The sequence below is a fragment of the Myotis daubentonii genome, chromosome 13 (genome assembly GCF_963259705.1).
Source record: "Myotis daubentonii chromosome 13, mMyoDau2.1, whole genome shotgun sequence".
NCBI classification, from domain to species: Eukaryota; Metazoa; Chordata; class Mammalia; order Chiroptera; family Vespertilionidae; genus Myotis; species Myotis daubentonii.
In genome coordinates, this window is record NC_081852.1 from 43,626,375 (window position 1) to 43,653,750 (window position 27,376).

At 53.3% G+C, this 27,376-nt stretch overlaps 2 protein-coding genes and 1 long non-coding RNA gene across 4 annotated transcripts in view; 1 reads left to right on the top strand and 2 right to left on the bottom strand.

Moving 5' to 3' along the window:
* LOC132214212 (uncharacterized) overlaps positions 1-27,376 on the bottom strand; it is a 377,066-nt gene that overhangs the window by 140,263 nt on the left and 209,427 nt on the right. The window lies entirely within an intron of this gene.
* GOLGA7B (golgin A7 family member B) lies at positions 1,957-16,326 on the top strand. Its single transcript, XM_059660996.1, has 5 exons — positions 1,957-2,573; positions 9,411-9,536; positions 12,304-12,456; positions 12,539-12,640; positions 14,362-16,326. Exons 1-5 carry the CDS (start codon positions 2,562-2,564, stop codon positions 14,473-14,475), a joined length of 507 nt encoding a protein of 168 aa, XP_059516979.1. The 5' UTR covers positions 1,957-2,561; the 3' UTR covers positions 14,476-16,326.
* CRTAC1 (cartilage acidic protein 1) overlaps positions 26,312-27,376 on the bottom strand; it is a 130,919-nt gene continuing 129,854 nt past the window's right edge. For both annotated transcript variants that reach the window (XM_059660994.1, XM_059660995.1), the window contains one exon: positions 26,312-26,952. In XM_059660994.1, coding sequence (XP_059516977.1) covers positions 26,834-26,952 — 119 coding nt within the window. In that variant the 3' untranslated portion in view covers positions 26,312-26,833. The remainder of the gene's footprint in view (positions 26,953-27,376) is intronic.

The window sequence follows — 27,376 nt, forward strand, 5'->3', positions numbered from 1 at the left end:
GAGTGGTTTCCAGATGCTTGTCTAATTAGTATGATCAAAATCAAGTGTGAGGAATCAGGAGCGTTATGCGTAGAGATAATTGGATTATGCATTTATTTAGTACCAGTGACCACCATGGTATTCACAGTTATTTTCAGGTTGTTCCTTGATGTCAACTCATTTGTCAAATTCTAAGGCAGAACAAAACACCTGCCTGTCACTACTTTGGCATGTCACCTATCCTTGGGGACTCAGGGTGTTTATCTGTGAAATTGGCAGTTGGAGATGTGATTACTGCTTGGCTACTTTATGGTCTACACAAGGTGCTGGAGGGAGGCAGTACCACCACTCAGACCCTGGAGCTTGACTGCCTATCTTTGAATCTTGCCTCCATTCCTCACAAGCCACACGACTTTGGGCAACTTACTCAGTCTCCTCCTTTGTAAAGTGGGAATAATAAAAGAATAATAAGTCCCTTAATTATTTATTGTTAAATAATTAATAATTCAATACTTTTTAAATTCAAATAACAATTGTGAGGATTACATAAATGGTAATACATGTAAAGTACATCACATATGGTCTGGCACATAGTAAGTGCTCAATACATGTTAGCTATTAAAAATGAAAAGTTCTGGGGGAAGTTTTGAGGGGATCATTGCTATTAATGTGTCTTAGGAGCAATAAGCTAGAATATTAGATGATACGAAATCTTTCAAGGTGTGTTACTAATATTGTGATTGTGTAGAAGAATTTCCTTATTCTTAGGTGACACATGGTGAAGTACTTAAGAATAAAGCCTCATAATGTCAGTCACTTTCTAGTAATCTAGTGAAATGTACCTCCATGTTTCTATACCAGTGATGGCGAACCTTTTGAGCTCGGCGTGTCAGCATTTTGAAAAACCCTAACTTAACTCTGGTGCCGTGTCACATATAGAAATTTTTTGATATTTGCAACCATAGTAAAACAAAGACTTATATTTTTGATATTTATTTTATATATTTAAATGCCATTTAACAAAGAAAAATCAACCAAAAAAAAATGAGTTCGCCATCACTGTTCTATACTAATGTCTATGACGCAAATATGGTGAGATGTTCACAACTATTGAAGCTAGATAGTTCAGTTTATCGTATTATTCTTTCCACTTCCCTGTATGTTTGAAAATTTCAAAACACAAGGTTGAAGGGAGAAATAAAACCACTACAAATAGTCTCGCTAAGGAATAGGCTCAGGTGTGAAGCATTTGCCTCAGGTCATTCAGCTGGTGAGGCCCAGTCAGAGCGCAGTTCTCCTGGCTGCCCCTCTCTCCTTTGTTTGCTGCTCTGGACCCTCAGGCAGCAGCGAGCAGCGAGGAACGCCCGGCTCCCCCTCAAAGAGACAAGGAGCAGTCAGGGTGGGCAGAAAGGCACCTGTGTTGGTGTTTCCTCTTGGTTTATTAAGCCAATAGGTCATCTGGTTGGAACGCGTGGTGTCGAAAATGTGAAGGCAACACCAGAGCCAGACCTGCCATCCTTAGAGAGTGGGCCTACCAGTTTGGCACCACCAGCTTGTGGTTTTTGAGTGGCGGGTGTGTGTGTGTGTGTGTGTGTGTGTGTGTGTGTGTGTGTGTGTGTGTGTAAACTCTGGGGATGCAAAGGCCAGAGGAAAGCGGGGCGGGGCCAGGGCCAGGGCCAGGGCCAGGGAGAGACTGGCTTCCATGCTGGAGCTCCAAGAAAAAAAGGGGCCAGGGTATCAGGGGAGGAAACTCGGAACGTATTTAAAGAAAAATGATTCTCTGCGGTCTGCATATCCTCCTCTAGCTAATAGGCTCCAAGGCGGTGAAAAGGAGAGAACGGGGGAAGAGGGAGGGGGCACAGAGAAGGAACCGGAAAGGAAGAAGAAAAATATACAGAACAGGCAGCCTGGACCACGGTGGGGAGGGCTGGAGGGGAAAGGGTGTAGGAGAGGAAGGGAGCCGAGGACGACCCTTAGCCTCTGCAAGCGGGGAGTCCTGCCCCAGAACTGTCCTGCCGCTCTCTCCTCCGTGTCTGTCGGTCCCCGAGGCCGCCGGAGCGAGCGCAGAGCTCCAGGCGCTTTGCTAGGGGGAAGGGCAGGAGAGGCGGAGCCTCCGCGCCGGGGCGGGAGCCGAGCCGCTGGCCGCGGGCGGGACTCCTCTCCGGCGGGCGGGCGCCGGAGTCTGGGGGCCGCCGCTTCCCCCTCCCGGTCGGCGGAGGCGCCTGCCCCCTCCTCCCCGCGCCGTCCCCACTCCCACCCCCGCCGCTGTCAAACACACACCCAGCCGTTGCCTGCAGGAGCGGCGGCAGCCGGCGATCCGGCGAGGAGTAGCCTCGGGCGCGGCCTCGCCTCGCCTCGCCTCGCCCGCATCAGCACCGCGGACAGCACAGCGGCCTGACCCAGGACCCAGGGGCCCGCGGGGGCACCTGCCCGCCGGCGCCCGGGACCCCGGCGCCCGCATCAGCACCACGGACAGCGCCCAGGACCCCATTTCGCCGCCGCCAGCCCACCTGCGGACGGCACCGCGGACAGCCTCCTTGCCCAACCCCTCAGTCGGCTTGAGCGGTCAGCACCCCCGGAACATGGCCACCGAGGTAGGGGGCGAGCACATGGCAGTGCCCGGCTGTGCGGGAACAGATCCCCTCTAGGGGCGTACTGGGCGGGAAAGGAGGCGGGGGTGGGTGGGAGGGTAGGGGTGAGGTGGGTAAGGTGGTTTCCAGGGTCGGTGGGGGCGGAAGGGGCGGATGGTGCAGTGGCAGAGGGGAAGAGAGGGGCTCATCTCACCCCTGGCTTGTCAGTCTGCCCCATTTGAGTCCTGCAGCTGTGCGGGACACTTGTTGGCACTAGCGCCAGGGTTGCTCCCGCACTTCAGCTGGGGTTTCCCCTTCCCCTAAGACTGCAAGTCCCGCAGCCGCTTGCCTACCCTGGAGGGTTGGAAATGAGCCCGGGAGAGGGAATGCGGCTGGAGCTGTTGCTATGCGGTGCAGCCATCCAGCTTCTGAGCCAACAAACCTGGCTAAGGGATGGCGTTTCCTTCAGGGGCCAGAGGAAGACAAGGAATCTCCAAGCCCAAACCCCAAATGGCTGGTTTTAATGAGCTGCCCTTGGTTGCTTTTTTTCTCCACACTCGAGTTTCCTGCACCAGGGTGTCCACATTTCTCCCAGGTGTCTGATGAGAGGAGCTTGCCTTCCTCAAGGTGTGCCTATAGGTGTGTTACTTTCAAGGGACTTGAAAGTTGAACCAAGGGACCTGTTGGCTGAGGTCAGAATCTATGTGCAATGCCTAAGAGGTCAGGAATTACCTCCTCTACCCCCTCATGTCACCAGGGAAATGGAGCTCTCTATGTTCCCACTTAAGTAGCACATAGAGAAGGGGAGGACCTACTTGAAACTCACACAGCATGTCAGCAGTAGAGCTGAACGTTTCTTTCTTTGGATTTTTGGAGTGGAACCCAGGACACCCGGTTCTGTTGTCGACTTCTTTTGTGGTGTTTTCCCATTTCTGACACAGCTGGGACAGAAGCCACGGGGACAGCAGGAGCTTTGGAAGGGCTCTGTGCAGTGCCTCCGGGCACTCTGGTGGGCGGCGTGACATCAATACTAAGTGTCGTTGTTAGTCTGCTGTTGTCACCACCACAGAACCAGGTGCAGTTGCTCAGCATCACTCAGGTTTCCGGCCAGGCTCAGGCTCAGCTAGGAGAGCTTGCCCCCAGGACCCTGTGAGGGGCGAGCCCTGAGCAGACCCATGGAGCTTGCTTTCTAGGGTGGAGGGATGCAGAATGCTCCGGAAGTGCTGAAGACACTGGGAAGAGCAGGAAGAACAAGGAGAAATGGCTAAGGAGCAGGTCACCTTCCAGACAGGGCTGTCAGACTGCAGCAGAGGCTGCTGGTGTCAGGCAGGCAGGAAACCTCAGCCACGTGGGCACCACTGGGCCAGGGGTGTGGGCAGAGAAGACAGCTGCATCTGTGATGCCATCTGACAGATTCCAAGAGGCCCGCCTGCCCCAGCACAGCTCCCTCTCAGGCCTAAGGTTCCCAGACTCCAAACCGCAGGCTCACCTCTCCAGGTCGAGGCACTGTCTCCAAGAGGCTGCTGTTAGGCATGTGTGATTCTCCCCATCACACTTCTTGGATCTAGCACTTCCCTGTGTTCAAAGCACTATCACATGCGTGGTTTCCTTCAAGTCTGAGAGCAACCCTGTGAAGTGGGCAAGAATGGTGTTATTATCCCCAATTAACAGGATGAGACAGTGGAGACTCAGAAGCTTGCCTGGCCCCTGTGAAGGAGCCAAGGAAGGCATCATTATCTCATTTTACAGATGATGCAACTGGAGAGCTGAGGCTTATCCAAGAAAATATGGCTAAAAATTAGCAGGGCCAGGACTAGAGCTTGAGTCTTCTGTCTCCGTGGCCCGTGAGTTCTTGGCTGTATCCAGGTGTATCAATTAGCCAGCCGTGTTGCCCAATAGAGAGGTGGGCACTTAGGGGATCTTGACGGGTGAAACTTTGATGGGTGCAAAGGAGTTCAGGAATGGCCAGAGTGTGGGAACCGGCCTGGCTGGGTCAGCTTGCGGGCAGAGGGACAGAGGAATGCTCAGAAGGGAGGGGGAGCTGAGGGCAGACATTGCTCATTGCCCCGTTTTGCCTTGGGTGGACTGATGGCAGCACCGAGGGAGGAAGCCTTAGCTCTGCCAAGGCACAGGACGTGTGCATTATCTGGGCTGCAGAGTGAGTCATCCTCCCCGGGCTGTTTTTAATGTTAGGAGTGAGTTAAGATTACCAGGAAAAACCTGTTGGGAGAAGGAAACCTCATGCCAACTTCCTGTGGCCATTCCCTTAGGATTCTGAAGTGGAAGTCCTTAGCTCCAGCAGAAGGTGTTTTGAGGGGAGGGGGGGGGGAGAGAGAGAGAGAGAGAGAGAGAGAGAGAGAGAGAGAGAGAGAGAGAGAGGAGAGAAAGAGAAAGAGAAAGAGAGGAGTGAGAGATTTGCAAGATTGGCTGTCCCTGGATCCCTGGAAGGAAGGCATGGAAACAGGACCCTTTTGCTCCCTAATTTCTGTTTAGGAGTCAGCATTAAGGGAGGGGTGTGTGTAAGGAACTCAGAGGAGGGAGACGCCTCCTGAGTGATACACTGACCTCATTTGGAAACGGTAACGAGCCCATATCCTGAGCGACAAATCTCTGTGAATGTGTGTCACTGGGAGCAGGTGGCCAAGGCAGCTAGGAATGCCTGGCTGAAAGGGGCTTCTCCGAGAGGTGGAGTTTGGCTCCTGGGAGACTTTAAAATGCATCCAAGTAGCATTACCCAAGGTTTGATCTCTGAGGCATGGAATTAACGACCAGAAGGCAATGGGCTGGGCTTGGGCTCTGCTGTCGTCTGAGAAGCAGGAAGGCCTTGTGCCCAGGTTTCCATCCTGAGGCCCCACTTGGCTGCCTGTGACTCACGGTCCTCACTCCCCCACAGCCCAGCCAGGGAGCATGCTGTTGGCTCATCCGCTGCATTTCCTGATTCCGGAGTTGAGCCTCAAAAGCATCCTCAGAATTGGCTGTTTTCAATGACGATAGAGCTGTGGGCCAGAAGGGGCCTCCGGTGTGTCCAGGGCAGACCAGGCCGGAGAGTGCTTATCTGTACTCAGTGCTTGCTCCTTCCCACCTGCACTAGGTTGACTCTATTGGGAACAGTGATGGGAGAGAGGGGAGGGTTGAGGAAGATAAGGAGTGATGAGAAGCCCAGGTCTCTGGGTCAGTGTCCAGGGGGACCGCCCAGGGGAGACACAGAAGCTGTGACCCCCGGGAGAGATGTGTGCATGTTCTGGGACCCTCTTGTGGGGTTTCAGAGCATCAGGATCTTGGCTAAAAACCCTTGCCCGCCTTCTGAAAGCTGGCAAGTGGCTGGATACCTGGCTCTTGCCCAAGGGCCCCTGCCATGGGATTCCTTACTCAGAAGTCCTGAACTGGCAGCTCTAGGAATGATGCTGGTTCCCAGGTATGCCTTATTCGGTCTGCTTAGTGCTTATAAATGTAAAACATTTCTTTGAAATATTTAAAAACCATGCTATTTGATGTTAAGGGTGTCTGGATTTATGGCTTTTCTTTAAAAATCAGAATGGCAATGATCAGGTGTTCTTGTGAGACCTGAGGACATGAGTTCTCCAATTAGCCACAGTCCCCACCTGGCCCACTTACACGCTTAGTCCCCGCAAACATTGGCATTCACAATCCCTGATGAGGCATCTAGAATGTCAGAGCTGGAAGGGGCTTTAATGATTACATCTGGTTCCAAGCTCTTCAGTTTCTAGTTGAAGCAATGGAGGCCTGGAGAAGGAAAGACTTTCTAGATTCGTGTGGCCAGGACGAGCACCTGGTTTCCTGCTCCTGGCCCAGTGGCCCATCTTTCCATCAGAGCTTTTTGGTGTCTCACAACGGAGCCACCAGGGCTGGAGAGGGCCAGGAGACACCGCCTTGCCTTGAATCCCACTCTTCACCAACTACAGACGAGTTTGTGATGTGTGTGCTTTAAGTAGATCTTGGAAACGAAGGCTCTGCCGTATAAAGAGTATCTGATACTGTCCTCCAGCAACTCCTCAAGACCCCACAAACACTCTCCAGGGAGGGAAGGGGATCCCTGGTCCCCCAAGGCCAGGACAGTGTCCTAAAGCTCAGGACATGGTTAGGGCTGGAAAGGGTGTTGGCCCCTCCCACTATGGCAACTTTGAGAACCTGTGGGTAAAAGCCAAGAGAAAATGAGACTGCATTACGTAAGGTGGCACCCTAAAATCTCAATGGCGTGATACAGTAGGAGTTTATTTCCCACTGGGTACTGAGACCCGTGTTCCTGATCAGCGAGCAGGTGGATCTCCTCTAGGCTGCGATTCAGGGACTCAAGCTCTTTCCAACTGTGGTTCCACCATCTTCATTTCCACACTAGCCTCCCTTGGTTTCTGTGGAAGGGGAAAGACCGCAGGGGAGTGGCTGGTCTTTATGAGCCAAGCCTATAAATGACATTTATCACTTCCACTCACATTTCATTCAGTCCCATGGCCACACCTAACTAACTGCCAGGGAGGCTGGGACGTAATCTAGCTGTGCGCCTAGGAGGAAGAAGAGGTGACTGTGGCCAACAGCTAGCCAGTCCTTGGAGACACATGCCTTCCTGGTAGCTCACAGGGCATGTGTGTGAATTCAGACAGAGGAGGATGTTGGAGGGGAGGAGGCTGAGTCCATGTCAGAATGGCTGAAGCACTGGCATTTCCTTTTCTTTCCATTTTCACCACATTTTTCTAGAATTGGACCCACTTTAGTCAACCTTCCAAGAGGCCCCCTACCCCAGTCATGCCCACTTCCTGTGCACCACTCACAAAATTTCCAGAATGATCTTTCCAGGGGAGGGGAGTCCATCCTCAAGATGGACTGGCTCATGTCAGTTGGGTTAGGAAGGTGGGAAAAGGCCACCACCCTTTTCTTTAAAAAATAAAACAGTATAAAACCATAACCAGCTAGAGCAGACACAATGATGAGTAACTTATTTATGTAAGCAAAGCATTCTTTATTGTTCAAAGTCATCATAGGATCCTAGTAGATGTCAAGGAGACTTACTCAATGGAAACCTTGATTAGAGGAATCAAGAACTATTAAGACTAGAGGAGTATCTATACATTATTTTATCCAATTCCAATTCCTTGGGATTGTGTCTCTTAGGCAGAAAAAGGCTCACCTGGATTTAGGAAGGTCTTGAATAATGGTCAGTCTCTGATTTGTACCTTTTAGGCCCTTGATCTACCAATTATCTGCTCCTACTACCATACTGGCAATCTTTTCACGTTACTTATTCTTTCCCCAGCGTTTAAGCAACTCTTTTCCATCTTAAATCCTCCCCTCCAAAACCCCTCTAGTAATTTAAAAAAAAAATCTAATTCTTCTTTATACTATTCCCAGTGTTCTTATCTGATTTGCAAACCAACTCCATACTTGCTGAAATCTGCCTCCAGTGAAGTCTACTCATTGGCATAGACCACCTTCTCTGCTATCTCCATTACTTTGCACAAGCTTCTCCCTCTGTCTGGGTTGCCTCTTCCTCCCTATTATTCCCCCCTCCCCTGCCCCTTCCCCTTCCCTGCCCCTGCCCCTGTCCCTGCCTCTGCCCCTGCCCCTGCCCCTGCCCCTCCCCTGCCCCTGCCACTGGTAACTCCGGCCTTCCTTTATGACTCAACAGAATCCCAGGAAGGCTTTCTGAGCCAGTGCTTCTGGGTAAGAGGTTACTTCTCTGTAGCATTTATCACAGTCGAATTCATTATATATTTACCCGTCTCCCTCCCTGTAGCTCAGACTGTCTTCTGCTCAGCATCCCTGGAGCCTGGCAATAGTAAGGACTCAATAAATGGAAGCTGAGTGACTGGATGGATTCACTTTAATTACACGGGATGAACCGGTTGGTGTTCACTCTGCCTTTGGGGCTTGGTCTCCACGTGGCTCTCATGTCCGGCATATTTCACCCAGTGGGTTGCTTGTCGGGAACGTGGACGAGAGGCTGGAAGTGGAAGAAAGGGGCCCTGTTCTTCTGTGGAGTTGAGTCCACTTCCCACAGATGCTAGTCTGTGTCGATGTCAAGTCTGCAGGTGTGGACAGGGGACAGAAGTCACCCCGCTCCTTCCTACCAGGGCACGGAATTCCTTCTGTTTCTGGCTTTAGCCCACTTTATCCACAACTTTCTCTGGGGGCTTGGGCATTTGTGAGACTCCTCTTTCCTATGGTGAGAAGTGCTGGACCTGAAAACCGTTCATGGTGCTCTCCTACCCAGGTCATAACTTGACTTGGCCTGAACCCGAATCTCCCTGAGTTCAAGGGCACATCAGGTACTTCTCTGCCCCACACACGCCCCTCTCCCAGGCCTGCTGTAAGCTCCACTCAGCATTTGACACTTCAGCCTTGTTCAGTACTGGGTCCCCTAAGCCAAGGCCTGACAAGTTGTGATCATTTGATGCTAGCTGAATGAATGAAAGTATGGAAGGCCCCACCAGGTGTGTGTGTGTGTGTGTGTGTGTGTGTGTGTGTGTGTGTGTGTAGGGTGAGGTGGGGGTGGGGGGTGGGGAGGGAAGAGGGGTTCGGGCCAGCCACCAGGAAGTCTTTTCCTCTCGTTAAAATTTGTTTCTGGCTCTGTTGATGGTTCCAGAACCTCTCATTTTGGCTCAGGGTTGGCTCTGCTTCAGGCTTTTTCTAGATTTCCCTGGGATTGCTCAGGGCATCTCCTGGGGTGAACTCTACAGTCCTGCTTCCCCGTGACCTTCCTGGAGCACATGTAGGGGCCAACTTGTCCCAGTTTCCCAGAAAGGTCCCTGAATTTAGCGCTGAAAGACCCCATCCCCAAACCCCCTCAGTCTCGGACAGACCGGGAAGGATGGTCACCCTGCTCGCGCCTTCTCTGCATCCGCCCAGGTGCACAATCTGCAGGAGCTGCGGCGGAGTGCGTCCCTGGCCACCAAGATCTTCATCCAGAGAGACTACAGCGACGGCACCATCTGTCAGTTCCAGACCAAGTTCCCCCCAGAGCTGGACGGCCGGGTAAGGACGTCTATTTCTGAGCTGGGAACACAGGCCAGGATGGAACTGAGGGGCTTATTCAAGTGTATTCCCCGCCCCCCCCCCCCCCCCCGCCCAGGATATATGACACATACTTACTCCGCCACTTCACATGGGAGAATTAAAAACAAAAGACGTTCTTAACATGGCCTCGCTGTCGCTTCGTTGAGAGTCAGCGCGGAAGAAACCTCAGTTTCTAGTCCAGCAGCTCTCAAGTTTCAGTAGCACGAGAACCACCGGGAGCCACCGGGAGAGCTTGTTAAATGTAAATGTCCAAGTCCTGGTGGATGGTATTAGGCGTCATCGAGAGGCCGGCTCCGTGTTTGGACTGGGTTCAGGAGCCGCCACTTTTTAGCAGCATTTCTCACCCACATTAGCATTTTCTGGGGAGCCCTCAAAGACCCCAAACCCGGGCTGTTCCCCACAGCCCTCCCTGCAGACTCAGCTCCCTGCAAGGCGTCAGCTCTTTCGGCGGAGTTTTGCTCCTGGTTCTGGGGTGTGTGTAGCCTCCATCCCAGGCTGCTTAGAACTGGCCTGGGTTTGGGGTGTCAGAGGGCAGACCCTGACCTTTTCATCCAGCAGCCAGGCAGATCTAAGTGGGTTTGAGAAGGTGAGACAGGCCTGGCTTTTGCTGATCTGACCCCCTAACCAGCTTTTGGGGAGCCATGTGGGTCCCCTTATCTTTTTTTAAAAAAATATATTTTATTGATTTTTTACAGAGAGGAAGGGAGAGAGAGATAGAGAGTTAGAAACATCGATGGGAGTGAAACATCGACCAGCTGCCTCCTGCACACCTCCTACTGGGGATGTGCCCGCAACCCAGGTACATGCCCTTGACCGGAATCGAACCTGGGACCCTTCAGTCCGCAGGCCGACGCTCTATCCACTGAGCCAAACCGGTTTTGGCTGGGTCCCCTTATCTTAGCATGCCTGTTCTTTGGGGTGGGGTGACCCTGGGGTAGAGCAGTAAGGCTTAGATCAGGGGGCAGATGGACAGAATTTTATCTGTGTTCACTCCAGGTCTGTGTAGGGACAGTGGCTGGGAACCCCAAAGCTTCTATTTGTGGGAGGTTCCTAACCTGTGTCATGGGCAGTTCTAGCCCTGTGGGGGTGAGTGGGGAACAGGGTGCTCTGTAGAGTATAAAAATGGGGTGACAGACACCTGGACACCTGCTGGGTTTGGAGCATGACCTCCCAACCTAGGTGTCCAGTGTAAGGTGGCCCAGGGAGGAGCTAGACTCGGGTCAGAGCTGTGTAACCTTGGACAAGTCCACTCAGCATTCAGCAAGTATTTATGGAGCATCTACTATGCAACAGGCACTGGGGATGTAGAAGCAAACGGATGGAGTTTATTTTCTACCAGAGGGTACAAAAATAAAAACACACAAGTAAATATATAGTAGCTCAGGTGATCACAAATACTAGAAAAATAAGGGGGGGGGCAAGATGGATAGAGAGAGCTAGAGGTAGGGCATTGTGGGGGGTGGCCTGTTGGACAAGGTGAGACCTGAGGGAAGTAAGGGGGGGGCAGGGGACAGTGGGGTGTCTGGCAGGACAGTTTGCAGCAGAGTGTTCAGGACACAGCAGCATGGTGATCAGTGCGGCTGGCGTGGGGCCGGAGTGAGGAGCAGAGTAGGAGACGGGCTCAGCGGGACCAGGGCCAGGCACTGGAGGGCCTCCTGGGTCCTGCCTGGAAATAGATGGAAGGCTTGGGGAGCTCTTGATCAGAGCTGCACTGGCTGGGCTGGGGGCAGGGAAACCAGTTAGGGGGCTGGAGCTCCCATCAGTCCTCCCTTGTGGAAGCGGATGATAGTCCTGCTTCTCTGAGGGGAGGATGAGGGTCACAGGAAAGAATACATTTAAAAAGCCTGGCACGGAGACAGTGCTGAGTAAATATTAGCTGTGATGATTACGGCTGCAGGTGGGACAGCTTCCCAGTGGTCTGAACACACAGGACTGTCGTGTTCTGCGTGAACTCTTGTCTAGAAGGAAGTGCCCCTTCCTGGAAAGACACTTCTGAGGTCTCACCCAATGACTCTCATGCCGTTGAAGTCCCTTCGAAACATGGGGAGCCCCTACCAATTAGGTCTTGAGCTCTCTCTCAGCCATCAAAACAGGGGTGGGGGTGACACAGGCACTGGGATTCTTGTCTAATGCATTCACATCTAGGATATTGTAGGAGTTTCCTGTTTCCAAGGGAAGTCAAGTAGGATTTTTTTTTAAAAAAAAATCTTTATTTATTTATTTGTTTTAAATTTTATTTATTTATTTATTTATTTATATTGATTTCAGAGAGGAAGGGAAAGGGAGAGAGAGATAGAAACATCAATGAGGATCAAGTCTGTATCCCAGGCATGTGCCCTTAACTGGAATCGAACCTGGGACCCTTCAGTCTGCAGAGGTCCTCAGACCGACACTCTAGCCATTGAACCAAACAAGCTAGGGCCCAAGTAGCATTTTCATTCCCATTTTATAGATGTGGAAACTGAGGCTAGAGTAGTTAGATCATTAGTCCAAGGTCACATAGCTAGTTGATGGCCAGGTCTGAACCCCCGCTCTCCTGACTTCCAGTCCAGTGCTCTTTCTGCTCCACCGGCGCCTGCAGCCTCTTGGTCTTGCCTGTGTGCTGCCCCCACCCCTGTTGTGGTCCTACCACTCCCCCCACCTCAGCCGGTGACTGTTCACACCCCAGGGAGGCTGACTTGGTCTGGATCTCTGAGCATCTCTCTCTGACCTCCTCTCCCTCCAGATTGAGCGGCAGCTCTTTGAGGAGACTGTGAAGACCCTCAACGGCTTCTACGCAGAAGCGGAGAAGATTGGGGGCAGCTCCTACCTGGAGGGCTGCCTGGCCTGCGCCACGGCCTACTTCATCTTCCTCTGCATGGAGACCCACTACGAGAAGGTGCTCCCTCCCTGGCCACCCTGCACCCCCTTCCCAGGGCTCCCTGCCACACCTCATCCTCAATCGGCCCCACTCCTTGCAGGTTCTCAAGAAGATCACACGCTACATCCAAGAGCAGAATGAGAAGATCTTTGCCCCTCGAGGCCTCCTGCTCACGGACCCCGTTGAGCGCGGGATGAGGGTTGTATCCTTCCGTCTGTTCTGAGTGTGTGTGTGTGTGTGTGTGTGTGTGTGTGTATGGGGGGCACAGAGCTGCCAACCAGTGGGGTCTGTGGTGAGGCTTCCAGGAAATGGGACCACCCTAGGGTTTTTAGGGTGCCCCACATGTCTGGTCACCAACCCTCTCCCTTCACCATAAGTTATTGGTGTTTGTGAATGTCAGGGGTTGCTTTTATTTGTTGAGCTGCATTTACTCAGTGCTTAGCACATGCCAGATAGCATAGTCAGTGCTTTGAAACTATGGGTCCACAACACCCACAACACCCCTATAATGTGGGTAACTTATGTCCCTTTATCGATGAGCACACTGAAGTTAAGTCACTGACTCATGGCTTTGAGCCCAGGCCCACTCTTAACTGCAAGGCTGTACTGCCCCTCAGGGAATATGCAAATCTCCAACTACATTTACATGTTTACAATCTATCTATATAATAGGCTAATATGCTAAGTGTCCCTCCGCCTGTCAGACTGGTCGCTATGATGCACACTGACCATCAGGGGGCAGACGCTCAACTCAGGAGCTGACGAGCTGCAGTGACTTGGCAGTGGCGGTTCTCAGGGTGACGCACCCTGAAACCAGAGAGGAGGGAGCCTGATTCCTCACAGGGCCTGGCACATGCTGTCCACCTTTGGCCATGGGGTATGTTGTTGCTGGGGCACTGTCGGCCCCGAATCTGGTTTACTGCACACTTGCGTTTGAGTTCCACACCCTGAATGACAGCAACTTTGCAGAGTGCCCTCTCACACTCCAGGACCCGTCGGGGGATGTTGGAGAGCCGGTTTGGCCCGATCCCTGCAGGCCAGGCTGAGGGACGCCCCCCTGCCGGAGGGACCGTGCTCACTTTGCAGACGCTGGGGAGGGACCACAGAAGGTTGGCTCCAGAGTGTGCCCGGCACGTCTCACCCAGTCCTGCCCCACCAGCCACCTTCTAATCAATTTCCTTTCAATGTGCACAAATCTGTGCACGGGGTCACTAGTATCATATAAACCTCCTTAATCCCACATGGGAGGTCCTGTTGTCCCCCTTTCACAGAAGAGAAAAACGAGGCCTTGGTGGTAGCTGGCCGAGGGGTGGGTTATAGGTCTGCTCACTCCACCTGGTCAAGTGTGCACACTTCCCTCCCTGGTCAGCAGCAGCAAGAAGAGAATGGTTAAAAAATAAATTTCAATAGAAAATTGAAAGAGTAAAGAAAACGCAAATACCAGAGCCTCACGTTTACAAAGCCCAGCGAGAGGCGCTTGTTATGACTGAACCTATACTATACTATTAGCCTCACAACAATCCCAAGATTCTATTATTATACCCATTTTACAGACATGCAAACAGACAGGCAACAAGTGACTGGTTTAGAGTGAGAGAGGTGGAATTTGAACTCAGGACACCAAAGACCTCACACATCCTGTATAATAGCACCACGTCTCCAGCACGGGCTGTCCTGGGATTCAGTAATTAGACACTAGAACATGAGCTCCTGATCCTTCTGTGCACCCTCACAGTGCCTGGCCCTGCACATCTCCATAATGGAGCTGAGTGTGCAGCGGGGCTTGGGGTCTAGCTCCCCAGGCCTCAGGTTCTTACTGTCTAGGAGGCAGGACCAGCTGTGCCTCCTGCTCCCCAGCTGGCCTCCATCAAAGGTTCCTGTCTCCCTGCGGGCAGCTGGCAGCCCTCCTTAACGCTGCCCCAGATCGAGGTCTCCATCTACGAGGACCGGTGCAGCAGCGGCAGCTCCAGCAGTGGCAGCAGCAGCAGCGCCAGCGGCAGCAGCAGTGGTGGGGGCGGTGGGGCGGGGTCCCGGTGACTGGCCGAGACTCCCTGCCGGGAGGTATATGGCCGGACCGAGGGCCTTGCAGACCTGCGGCGGCTGCGCTACCAGAGCACCCGCTTCTGAGTCGTTCTGTGGGCCCACCTGCTCCCCAGGGTGGGCGGGAGGGTGACTGGCCAGTGTTTGCTGCAGGCCATCATCCGCGCACCCTGCCATGGCCCCCGGGGAAGGACGGTCCCCTTCCTGACCTGGCTCCTCCCCATGAGGCTGGTCTGGGTCACACGGAGGCTGGGGTGGGGACAACACAATCTGAACAACCCATTTCTTTTGCAGCAGCTCTCTCAATACCCCGAGAGGCCCAGGTGTGTTATGTAGAGAATTCCCATCCTGCATGATTCCTCACCCAGTCCCTAGGACACTCTCCCCTTGGGCCCTGCTCCCCATGGCTGACTCCCCGTGTCTGTGCTTCCTGATGCCACCCCAGGCCTCTGCCTGTCTGCGATCCTGCCTCCACTTAACTTGAGGTCTGGGGAGATGGGAGTGGTCAGACCGTGGGCACCCGCCGTGGTGGGGAGCTAGCTGTTCAATCCCCTCCTGAACTCCTTCAGACCTGTGGCTCCCTGCCCTCCACCCAAAGCCTGAGGCCACCATGGCCTTGCCAAGAAGCACCCAACTCCCGAGACTCTGAAGGCAACCAGGTGTCGGGCCTGGGACACAGCCTCGGGCTCTGGGGGGTGATGTGGGGCCTGGAGAAAGGCTCCATGGAGAGATGCAGCATTGGGGGCTCGACCTCCAGAACCGAAGCCAACTTCCCGAGGTCAGAGCCCACATGTATGTGAGCATGAGTGGGGGCGCATGTAGGATGAATGTGAGTGCACTATGTGCCTGGGTGCACGTGTGTGTAGGTGTGTGACTGCATGTGAGTGCACGTGTGTGTGAGTGCACTGTACGTTCCCCCTGGCTGCCAGGACGATGACCGCCCCTCTCTGCATCCTGTCTGACCTTCCAGCCCGACGGCTGTGGCAGCTTCTCTGCGTGGGCTCAACCTGCCCCCTGTAAATACATGTCCTCAAGCCCCTTGCCCCTGCCCCTGCCCCTGCCCGGTGCCCCGTGGCTCCTAGCTTGGCTCTTCTTCCAGGCCTTTTCCCTACCTGAAAGGTTCTCCTCACCTTCTGACTCTACTGTGTACCTTCTAGCAGAGGAGAAGTTGGGGTTCTAGGAGAGCAGAGCCCACCTGGGGCCTTCGTACCCCTGTCCCAGCCCCCATGACAAGGCAGCAGGGCCACAGACACTCATACTCAGCCCGCCCCCGCTTCGGGATTCTCTAAGACTAAGTGAGGCTTCTCAGACATTCAAGGGAGCCGGCAACCCGCAGGGAAAAAGGCAAACCTCTTTCTTGAAAGGAAAGAGGAACATCCAGGCCGTATGTCCCTGCTGCCCAGGCTCAGGGTGTCCGTGGGAAGGAGCTGCCCCGTCCGGGTGCCCTGAAGGTGCACGTTGGAGGCTGCCTGCCTCAGTGGCAGGAGGTGCTAGGAGGCGATGGAGAGACCAGCCACCGCAGGCAGCTTTCTGAGCCCGGAGAGGGGCCTGATTGTCTTCGGACACAGGAGCAGCATGTGGGAAGCAGATGCCCACCCAGAGAGCTAGAGAGGGTGCCCCAGCTCCCGGCCCAAGTGGGTTCTGATCCAGGAGTCGCCCGAGAGAGCTGCAGTCCAGGGGACTCCTCCACAGCCCCCTGACCCCTGACCCCGGCCTGAGCCCACCCCGGCCCACTGTGTGACTGGGCCTTGTGTCTCACCTGTGCCTCTCCAGTGGGATGGCGGGGCACAGGTGACGCGGTGGCCTTTTGCTATTTCTTTTTCCAATAAAAGGACTTGCTGAGCTTGAGGCCCCGTGCTGCTTCTCCTTGTTGTGAGGGAGGACAGTTCTCTGCCCCAGGATCGCGGGGAGGGGAGGGGAGGGGAGGGGAGGGGAGGGGAAGGGAGGGGAGGCTGCCCACCCACCTCACACCGAGCAGGTGGGCTGAATGTGGCCTGACGCTGCAGGACGGACCCTGTCATCTTAAGCCTGTGGTCTAGTGGGGAGGCCGCATTCCAGACCCTCTAATCTGCAGCTTATATGGGGCACTGCGGTCTTAGGTGGGGGAACAGGTTTGACGGAAAGCCAGGTCAAACGTAAGTAGTGAATCAACTCAATAGATACCCATTTCTTGAGCTCTTACCTTGGGTTGGGCTGTCAGGTGTTGGATCGCACATCGTTTAGTTCTAAAGACTAAAAAGGTATGTGGGTGTTGAAACCTAGCAGAGTTGTCTTGGATTTCATAAAATAACACTTATTGAACACTTACTGTGTGCCACACACTTTGCTAAAACCATATGCTAAAGCTGGGAGGGGATTTCAAGATCATCTAAATGAGGTAGAATAGAGGCCCAGAGAGGGTGAGTGAGTGGCTCCAGGTCACACAGCTGCTTGATGATGAAAATGCCAAGTTTAGAACCGAGGTCTCCTGAGCCAGTGCTCGCTCTCACACCGAGGGGATGGCACCCAGGTGGAAGTTGCCTGAGGATGCAGGGAGGCAGGGTCACACACGCAAGTGCTTGGGCCAAGAGAGGATCTCACCCAACGTTGGGAACAACAGCTCCAGTCTCTGGGTAGAGGTCTGGGGAGGGGTTCCCTCAGGGTTGTGCTGGACAACACTCTGGGTGGCTTTGAAGCTCATACTTACTGTTTCTGAGGGGCAGCTGGGCCTTTGCCTGAGCTATGGGCAAGCTGGACTCTCGGCCTCTGCTCAAACCTGGGGGGTGTGGAGATTGTTACAATGGAGGCTGTTCCTCCAGGTTCATTGTGTCCGTCCTGTTTGCAACCACATTCTTTATATTCTTAGTAATAATAAAATAATAGTAGCTAACGTTCATTTAGCACTGTGTGCTAGGCACTAGGCTAAGACTCTACGTAATTCATCGTTCAATCCTCACAACAACCCTCTATGTTGCGGACTATTATTCCCATCTTACAGATGAGGAGACCGAGGCTCACAGAAGTTAAGTAACTTGCCCAAAGCTACACAGCTAGGAAGTGCTTGGCATTGAATCTAGACAGTCTGGTTCCAGACTGTGGGGAGGATGGTAGATCCAGCTTCAGAGACGTTCCCCCCCCCCCCCCCCCCAGCAGCTTGAGGTCCTCAGCCATCCTAAGGTTAGGGTTTCCCAGGTTCCCAGGGAAGGGCTTGGAGCTGTGCCTGGACTCTGCGGTAGGTCTGGTACCTCCAAGCCAGGAGTGTGGGTGGACTGCACTCCCCATGGGCCCCCCACAGGAGCAGCCTGGTGAAGGGCAGTGGCTGGAGCCGCCATACCTGGCGTGCTTTTTCAGCCCGGCTTTCCCTCTGCTGGCTTAGTTATGGGGGAGTGGCCTCCCTCCTGGGTCCGGTTGCAGCCTTGTGCCTGCATCCTCCTCCTCAGCCAGAGACAGGCTTCATCAGGCCCCAGGAGCAGAACCTCCCCCGCCCCGCCTCCCGCCCTCTGGGCTGCTGCTTCCCCCTCATTACCCGACTCCACTTTCTGACTTCCTTTGGCCAAAGGCGGAAGGGGGTGTGTTGGAAAAAATCAGTTTACAGAAGCTCGTGGTGCCCCCAAGTGGAGGAATGGTGCACGGCGCCCGGAAACAGGCCCGGGTCAGAGCTAGTACTCAGCTGTGGGTAACTTCCCCAGGACCCCAACCAGCAGCTTGTCCCACCTGCAAAGACTTCACTGTGGTTTCCAGAGGTTCCGGGCAAAGGTGGAGTCTGGACGCCATGAGGTGAGTCTCCCACAGCCAGCCCTGGGTGCTGCCTTTCTCCTGTGTGTAGCTGGGAACCCCCACCTCCCTTCGCCACAGCTGCAGCGGTCTCTGCAGGAGGCACCCCCGCCGGGTTTTGGCTCTACTGCTCACCGAGGGCGAAGGCCTGGCCGTGCACTCTGAGTCAGATCTGAATGGGATCTGGCTCCATGACTCCCGCCTGCGGTGGCGACTCCTGGGGCCCCGGTTTCCCCAGGTGCACACAGGGATACGAATGCTTCACAGAACTGCTTAGACCAGTGCTGCTCATGCTCGGCTGCAACTGGTGTCATCGGAGGAGCAAGAAAAACTGCCGATGCCAGGCCTTCCCCCCCCCCCTCCCGATTCATTGTTGTGTGGGTGCAGCCTGGGCATTAGGGTTTTTCAAAGCTCCCCTGGAGGTTCTGGGCCAGATGGGTACTACGGGTATTGGGGCGATCACTTAGTAAGTTATATAATGTCCCACCACTGGGTTATACACCTGGAAGGAATATAATATGATATGCCAAGTGTAATGGAAAAACAAAAAATTATTTAAAAAAAAATAAAGGCAAGGTGGAGAGTGCCTGGTTTGAGCAGTACCCGGAGCCCAGGAGCTGTTCACAGGCCTCTGACAATGCCTGACACCTGAATGTGGGGTCCATGGAAGCGGCCAGACTCAAAATGAGTGTGAACTCTGCAATCCCACTCATAAAGAATTAGAACACAGGCGAAACCAATCTACGGTGTTAGAAATCAGGATAGCGGCTGCCCTGGGGGTTGGGGGGAGGGGCCTGGTGGGCTTCTGGGTGCTGTACCGCGTGCTCGTGAGAATCCGCTGAGCTGTTCATTTGGGATCTGTGTCTTTTTCTAAACGTCTGATACATTTCAATGTCATTAACTGAAAACGTTCATTGGCTCCAAAATAGAAAAAGAAAGCACAAAATTGAAAGTGTTTTATTACATATCTACAGAAGACAACATGGTGCCAGTCAGCTACAATTCAATAGACTCGTGTATGTGTGTGTGTTTACGTGAGTGGCTGTGGATAGATATGAAAATATTTGGTATGATGAGGGGTGGGATGTCTGAGAGAGAAGGCCCTTAGTGTTTAAGAAAATCTTAACACAGCGCAGGCTTATGCCAGGAGCTCTTCACCGTGACCCTCCTCTCCTGCGCTTGTGTGCAAAACGATGCAGCCTTATCTGGGCAACAGAATCCACAGCTTTCAGGAGATCATCAGGGGTATGTAACCTCGCACCCCCATCCCAGCAAAAGGCTGGACACAACTGGTTTTGAGCGGTGGGTGAGGCGCGGCTGCGAATGTGCCTGGTGTCAGATTCTTCCCTTCCCCTCAGGGTCCGGCCTTCTGAGGTTCCCACAGGACCCTGCTCAGGCGACTGCGGGAGGATCTGTTCCCTTGGCAGTGCCCAGGGCAGACTGTGCGGAGCTCGCAGCTCTTCCTCTGAGGGGCCGGACGAGGGCCTGTCTCTTCAGCACCTGCTGGGTGGCTGAGCCTGGCGGGCAGCGTCCTGGAGCAGTGCTGGGGCTTGCGCTTTCGAGTCAGGGATGACGGAGGAGGTGGGTGAGCGCGAAGGCGGTCAGGGGGCTGCACCGATCGCGGACCCCCAGGACTTCACGTAACTATCCCGGGTCTCGGCTTTGCCATTTGTAAAATGAGAGCGTTATGCCAATGCATCTTCACAAATGGGAGTGTGTTTCTCTAGCGTCAGAGATTATTGTTATTGCCGAAGTTACACTAGGCCCTCATTATGCAGCGGCCTCATCGTATAGATTTATAGCCAGGTTTCGGATCCTTCCACAGAATAAACAGGCACTTATCCAAGGGTTCGCTGATGCCCTAACATGTGCCAGGAATATTTGCGCACATTAGTATTCCACTTAATTCTCTAGCACTCTGCTGGGTGGTTACGCTCTGGTCCTTATTCTATAGATGAGGACGCTGGTGCTCCAGGTGGTTAGGCAGCTTGACCAGCGCCCACAGCGACGAGCAAAGACTTGGACCTAAGTGTCTGACCCAGATCCGCTCTCCTTCGTCCAGTGTCACGGTCAAAGACTCTGCTCTGCCCGGACTGACTCCTACGGACAGATTTCACACCCAAAGGGAGGCATGTGGGCAAATGCCGACACAGAAAAATTAGCTCTGCAGGGCCACGACGGGGCTCGTTTTTTGGAGTAATTCAAGTTATCGATTTCTGTGATCGGGGGCCAGTTACCACCTGAGAGCAGTGCTGAGCGAGGCCCTGCAGGGAGGTGTGACACACCGCCTACAAGACGGCGCGTGTGTGACGGCCTTCTCTCTGTGCCCAGCTCCCCAGGAACCTCTTGGAGGTCGGGGAGCCTGTCTTACTCACTTCCACCAGCGCCCTCGCCCTGTGCCCATGCCTGTCACAGCGCCTCGCCCTCGGCAGGGGGGTGGGAGAGGCGGCCCATCACGGGCTGGCAGGAAGAGACAAGCATGTTCAGGTGTGTGATCCTCAGGCTCTGGGGGCAAGCCCTGTGCTGCCGAGAACAGCTTAGCAGGTGCAGACAGGTGAGTGGTCACTGAGTGATCCAATTCAATGGCAGGTGGTCACCAAATACCTCAATGAAAGGGTAGCAGCAGTGACCTGGGCCGGCCCCTGTGCCGGAAGCTGCTTTCAGTACCGTTGCCGGGGCTGTGGCCTGGCGGCTCTGCTCATGATCTCACCTGTCCTGGGAGGGCAGGGAGGACGTGTGTCCCACCCACTCAGCCCCTGCCCGCGCTCCCTAAACACCATGATTCTGAGGTGGGTACATCCTTGTGGGGTGAGTGTTTTGCCTGGGAAGTCTGGGCCTGGAGTCCTAGAGAGTGACGTACCATAAGCGGATGTATGGACAGGCAGACAGATGGATGGATGGATAGATGGGTGGATAAGTGGATGGATACAGAAGATGACTGATGGGTCAGAGGTGATCGTGAGGGCTGCTTGGCATGAGATGGATGCTCGCAGGCCCTGGAGCGGCAGTGAATGGATGGGTACTGACGGGCCCTGTGCTCCCCAGCGCAGATCCAAAGACAGGGCCGGAGCTCTCCACAGGGAAGATGCTGTGTAACCCAGCCCCCAAGCGAACCCCACATTTGTAACTCTGAGTGATAGATGTGTCTTGTCGGGAAGGATTCTTATCGGTCCAGCATCGCCCCAGTTAGTGACTTATGGGTTCTTGTCAAAGCAGGCGCTGCTGGAAGCAGAACCAGGAGGTTAAAGGGCCTGGAACAGATTTTACAACATTACTTGCATTTTATCAACCCAGGCGCTGCACTGAGCACCTGACATGGTTACCTCACAACAGCTCTGTGAGGTTGTCAGGGCTCTGTTTTTTGGGGAAAGAAACTGAGGATCAAAGAAGTGAAACAGCTTATGTGGAGTCCCTTACAGAGTGCATGGGCAGCGTGTCTGGGATTAAAGCTGAGTCCGTCTGATCCCAGAGTCTCGAGGGAAGAGATAACTTTTTTAAAAAATTTGATTTTAGAGAGAGAGGGAGAGAGAAGCCTCAATTGGTTGCCTGCAACCTGGGCATGTGCCCTGACTGGGAATTGAACCGGCGACCTTTTGGTGCATGGGATGACACTCAACCAACACACTGGCCAGAGTGGGGAGAGATAATTTTAAGGATGGGGGAGGGGGAAGGAGAGAGGGAGGGAGTGGGTAGGATTTCTGGCTGTGCTCTGCGGCCCAGGCATGGTTCCTCTGGCCACGTGATGGGCACGGACCCTGACTCTGATTCTGGGTCAGCACAAGGGGAAGAACAGGCGCTGCCCCCATGCACCTGAGGCTGTGACACCACTGTGCTTGGGAGACACGGAGCTTTCTGGACGGCGGGCCAGGAGGTGCCTGGGGCAGGCAGGAGTCGGATTCCCAGCGAGGCTGTGTCCCCGAGAAGTCACTACTCCTTTTGGGGGCTCAGTTTCTTCATTTGAAAAGGATGGGGCAGGAGTAGAAGACTTTTCAGGTGCCTCTGGATTTAGGGATGGCCCAGGGCTGTGTCTCCAGGGCCCTGCAGTGACTCCTGCTCCATCAGCCGTCGATGCCACGCCCTCCCTGTTTTATGACTGTTCTCCCTGGGAATGGCTCGGCCTGAGAACTGAGCTGAGCACACACAGTAACTGCGAGGTGGGTGTTACCCTCATTTTACAGATGAGAAAACAGGTTCAAGGACAGCTCACCCACTTGAAGTCTTTGCTCAAAGGCCTCCTTCTCAGCGCCCTGACCCACCCTATTTAAAATGGCATTCGGGCCTCTATCCCATCACTCCCAACTTGCCTTAACGCTGCTCTCCCTGACCCCCAATAGCACTTATCTCCTTCTGATACACCATATACTTATTGTGCTGGTCAGTGCCTGCCACGAGTGATCGGAGCCGTCAGGAATCGTTGCCCATGCTGCTCACAGATGTATGTCCCAAGCCAGCCAGTGCGTGCCCAGTGACAGCTGGTTAGAGAACTTGCTCCGGTGTCAGTTACCTGGAGGTGGCTGCCCGTAAGGCTTAAGAACACAGGCTTTGGAGCCAGACAGTTGTGGGCTCGAATCATAGCTTTTGCCACTTAGTCATGCGACCTTTGCAACGTATTTGTTTCTGATCCTTATTTTCTTTGGTGATAACATAGACTAATAACATGTCTCTCCTAGGGTGGACGTGAGGGTTGATGGAGATACACATGGAAAGTTCTTAGCGTATGGTAGGCGTTCCGTGAATGTCAGCTTCTTTCCCTGAGGAAGGTTGCTTTTTCTCTTCTTGCTTCTCATTTTTCTCTGACGGTTGACCCTTTTGACCAGTTTGCTGTTCAGCCAGTGGTTCCTTAAGGGGACAAGCCGCGGAAGGAGGGGCTGGCGTTATCTGTGGAATTAACCAGCCCATGCTCCCTCGCCCTCCCTCTCCCTCCTTTCACGAGGTGCCTGTTGCCAAGGAGACGTAGCATCAGCCCTGACAGAATGTGGCTGGGGTCCGGCCCCCATGGAAGGAGAGAGACAATGGCTGACCCTGGGGAGGTTTGTCTCCTGGCTGACAGTGTGGGTGGGGGCATCATCCTGGAATCTGCTGGAAAAACCCAGCTGGCTCCCTGAGAAAATAAAGTTCATCCATCCATCGCCATGCAGCTCTGGGGGGGCTGCAGTCCAGTGGTGCTGGTAGGGTGAGGCCCAGACCCTGGGAGGGGGCCATGGCAGCCAGAGTGACACATAATCAAACTCCTGGCCCTCAGAATGGCACCTCCCCAGAGCAGGGCTGGCAACCAAGTAGATGCTCGCAGAGGCCCTGCGGGTGACTCACAATCCTGTGTCCACGAAGGCTGGCCAAGGTGGCCCCGTGAGAGAACTCAACACGGGCACTGCCATCTCTTCTTGCAGCTCGAACGAGACCGTGGGGAGACCGTCTCAGATCCCAGGGCCTCCAGGGGCTCCATTCCTTCCTTCCTTCGCAACCCATCCCTTGACCCTGGGCAGCCTGAGAGATGGTGGCTTTTGCCTAACCGGTTAGCCACCCCACATGGAGAAGGAAGAAGCAGAGGTCAGAGCACAGGCTGGGGCTGGACTGCCCTGATCGGGCCTTGCCACTGTCTGTCCCAGTCGTGTGACTCCGGGCAAACCACTCAGCATCTCTGCAAAACCGGGACCATTAGAGCACTTGCCTCTGGGGGTTGTTGTGAGGATGAAACGGGTTGACTCTTGTAAAGGGTTTAGAACCGGTACGGACACTCCGAGCTCACTGAATGTAAACTATTGTTGTCATTTTACAGGGTACATTCCGGGGAAGAGCAGTATTTTTGGGCAGAATGAAAATGGAATTATTTTTATTATTTGGTTTTTCTTGGGGGAAAAAAGGACGTTCTGGAAATGCTGGCCCACCTTCCGGTTCTGCTGGAGGGAGTCCTGGCTGCCCACTTCAGAGAGGCTCAGCTCTTGCATCGGCATGGGCCCTCCCGGGCCCATTCCATTACTTGTCAGCCCCAAGGCATTCAATAGTTCTGTTATAAACTCAAATCCAGCATAAGCCAATAAAGATGTGAGGAGTGGGGCTAGGGGGTAAAGGAAAGACTGAATTGTCTGTGTTTAGAAGGGGAAGGCAAGAGTTTGGGCCTCCAAGGGCCTCAGAGGAGGGGGCGTTAGAAGAAAGAGGGGGATGGGGATCCTGAGCCTGATAGCTTGGATGCTGTTCTGCGCCCACCCATCTGGGACTGGTTCAGCACAGACCAGTCCATGTCCTGGACTGAGGCGCTGGGCTCCTGGCCCACTGGGGAGGCCTGTTATTTCAGAGCAGATAATGTTGAGCTGGTTCACTACCCACCTGTCCTCTGTATCTTTTAGCCTCATATTTCTTCCAACACAAACATCTTGGGGTCAGGGGACTTGGCCACACATTGGAGGGACCTTGTCATATTCTTCATGGGGGCGGGGAGATGGAGGCTGGTGATTTCACACAGGAGGTTCTCAGTGAATGCTTGTGAAATAAATATATGAACGAATGCAGAGAGCTTGCTTTCTGGTATAGCAACCCCTACACTAGAGCTTTTAGAAAGCCCCTCTGAGTCCCATTCCTATCCCATGCGCTGGGCTATGGTTGGAGGAAGGCAGTGTGAGGACAGCAACTTACCACCGTATGCCAGAGCCTAGCTCAGTACCTGGCACATAGTAGGTGTTCAACAAACATTTGATGAATAAGTGAGTGAATGAATGAATCTAATGAAAAGCCTCCAGGATACTGTGGTTGTGCTCTTAAGAGCTGGAGGGATTTTGAACTCCTTAGTAACTCATCTGGCGTCACTGGCCAAGTAGGATAAAGCAACACAAATATGCCCTCTTGTAAGAAACTCCAAGTGCGGGGATCCGTGGTTACTGCCGATAAGCCGTCCTCGGGAGTTTGCTGTCACCCTGAATCGCGGACGTCCTTGGCAGGCCGCCTCACTAGCTGTCTTGTCCCTTTTATGGGTGTTGTGTGTGCGGCCAGTCAATGGACACTATTGTCTTGTCATTTACCATTGCATTTGGAGCCATCACCTCTGTGGGTTTTGGGTTTTCCTTATCTTATATCTTAGATCCATTTGTTTGTTTCTAAAAAGGCAGCATCTTGCGGGATATCTCGGGAATAGTCTGAACAGTGACAGGGCAGTCTGTTACCCCCCCACCCCCACCCCGACAAGACGGTGTGTGGGAGAGGGCTCCAGTTCTGGCTCGGAGACCAGCTCGCTGTGACCTTGGGCAGAGCACTTCATCGCACTGAGCCCCATCTCTGGGGCTCTTTGAGATTTTAATTCTATGTCAACATACAGGAGTGGGCTTCCCGGAAGTGGAGTGATTTTTAAGTTGATGTACGCTTTTCTGTGAAATTGTAGCTATTTTTATTGAAAAACTTTTCATTTAAGCTCCTGTGCTGAGTGTAAAAACAGCACTAGCTACAAGGCATTCATAGTTTGTGATTTATTTGGAGTATTAATATTATATCAGAAAATGGTAGTTTTTTGGTTAAATATATTTTTAAAAGGCTTCTGCATTCTTAAGTGTGATTTTATTATGTCTTGGGATGACTTTTCTTCTCCATGAAGAATAGATCTGTGATTAATAATGAACTTTCACACCGAGCCTGGCCATATTGCAGAGGAGACCAGGTTGCAAGGTTCTTTCTAGAACTCAGGGTAACCTGAGACTAGCCATGCCTATGTCCAGCCACACACTGAGGTGTCTTAGGGACACACCAGCCCAATTCTTACTTCGATGAGGAAAACCGAGGCTCTGAGTGGAGATCTGGCTTTCCCCAGGTAAAAGGCCTAGGATATGTCTGGATCTTGATTATCCCACATTGTGTACCTGGTGCAAGCCCCGTCGCCCAAGGGTGAGCATCGATGCGCATGCCCAAACCATTGTTCACGCCCAGGGACACGTTCCCTGTCTCATGATTGGCTTTCCAAGCACCACATGATGGAAGGGCTGCTGCTAAGCTGGCACTCCAACCAGCATCGACTTTGCCCTGGACACATTTTCCCCCCTACCAGCTAGGCAGACAGTTTATTGGCATAATTTCTCCAGAAAGAGGCTGGAAGACTTAGTAAGTTCAAACTTTAACATTTTTATCAAGAATCCCAAAGGGCCACCCTTTTCTCCTCCCATTGCCACCACCAACCCCCATCAGGCGTTCTCTACGCTAGGAAGTCAGGGCGCACAGAGCAGCACAGCACAGGCCAAACCAGCAGGCACATGATACATCATCGAACCCGTGGAGCAACCGCCACCTGAGAGCCATCTTTGTGACGGGCAAGATGAGCCGCTCAGGATACAGGAGAGACAGGACTATCTGTATTCTTCTGGAGTGAGGGAGGCTGGATTGGGGTTGAGGGGGAGACTTTCCTTCCCTGTTTTCTCAGAAAACAGGCAAAGAAAGGCTTCACACACAACTAAGGTTACACACATATCAATGTTTCCAAGTTCCCTTTTCAAAGATGGCCGCCCCGCTGTCCATTCAGAGAGAGCTTGCAGCAGAATCTCGGGGCGTGGAGAGAGAGACAGGCAGCAGGAGAAATTTAGTTTTCCACAAAGGTTGTTGGTTTTTTTTTCCCCTTTATTGTTGGAATTTAAAATGCATAGAACTGAAGGCAAAGTCCAAGGCCTAGAGAAAGATATGAGGCCCGAGAGAGAGGCTCTGAGATTCTAAAGGCGGCAGAAGGGTACCCACCTAAAAAGGCCACTTGAGCTGCAAAAAAGGATGGAGCAGAGATAGAAAATGGGAAAAAGAGAAAAGGGGTGGGGGTGGGGCCGGGGAGGGGAAGGTGTTTGGGAGGAAGAAGACAAATCAATACCAGTTCAGAAATTCAGACAAAGATACGGAGTCGGAGCTAGTTTAAACCCCAGGTAAGAATAGATGGGCTGGCCTCCAGGTAAGAGCATTTGTTTTAGAAAATGTGAGAAGGGAGAAATAAGAAGAGCAATGGCTGAGGAGCACAGCACCCAGGGGCCCTTCAGTTGGTGGCGGTAGTGGTTGAGCTTCTCCAAGACTCTGTCATGTCTTCCTGGAGACTCAACAGGGGTCTAAGGAGACTCCATCCAGCCAGGAGAAGGCAGGGACTGGGGACCCTGATCTGGGGCCTCCCCAGAGCTCCCCAGCAGATGGCAAAGTC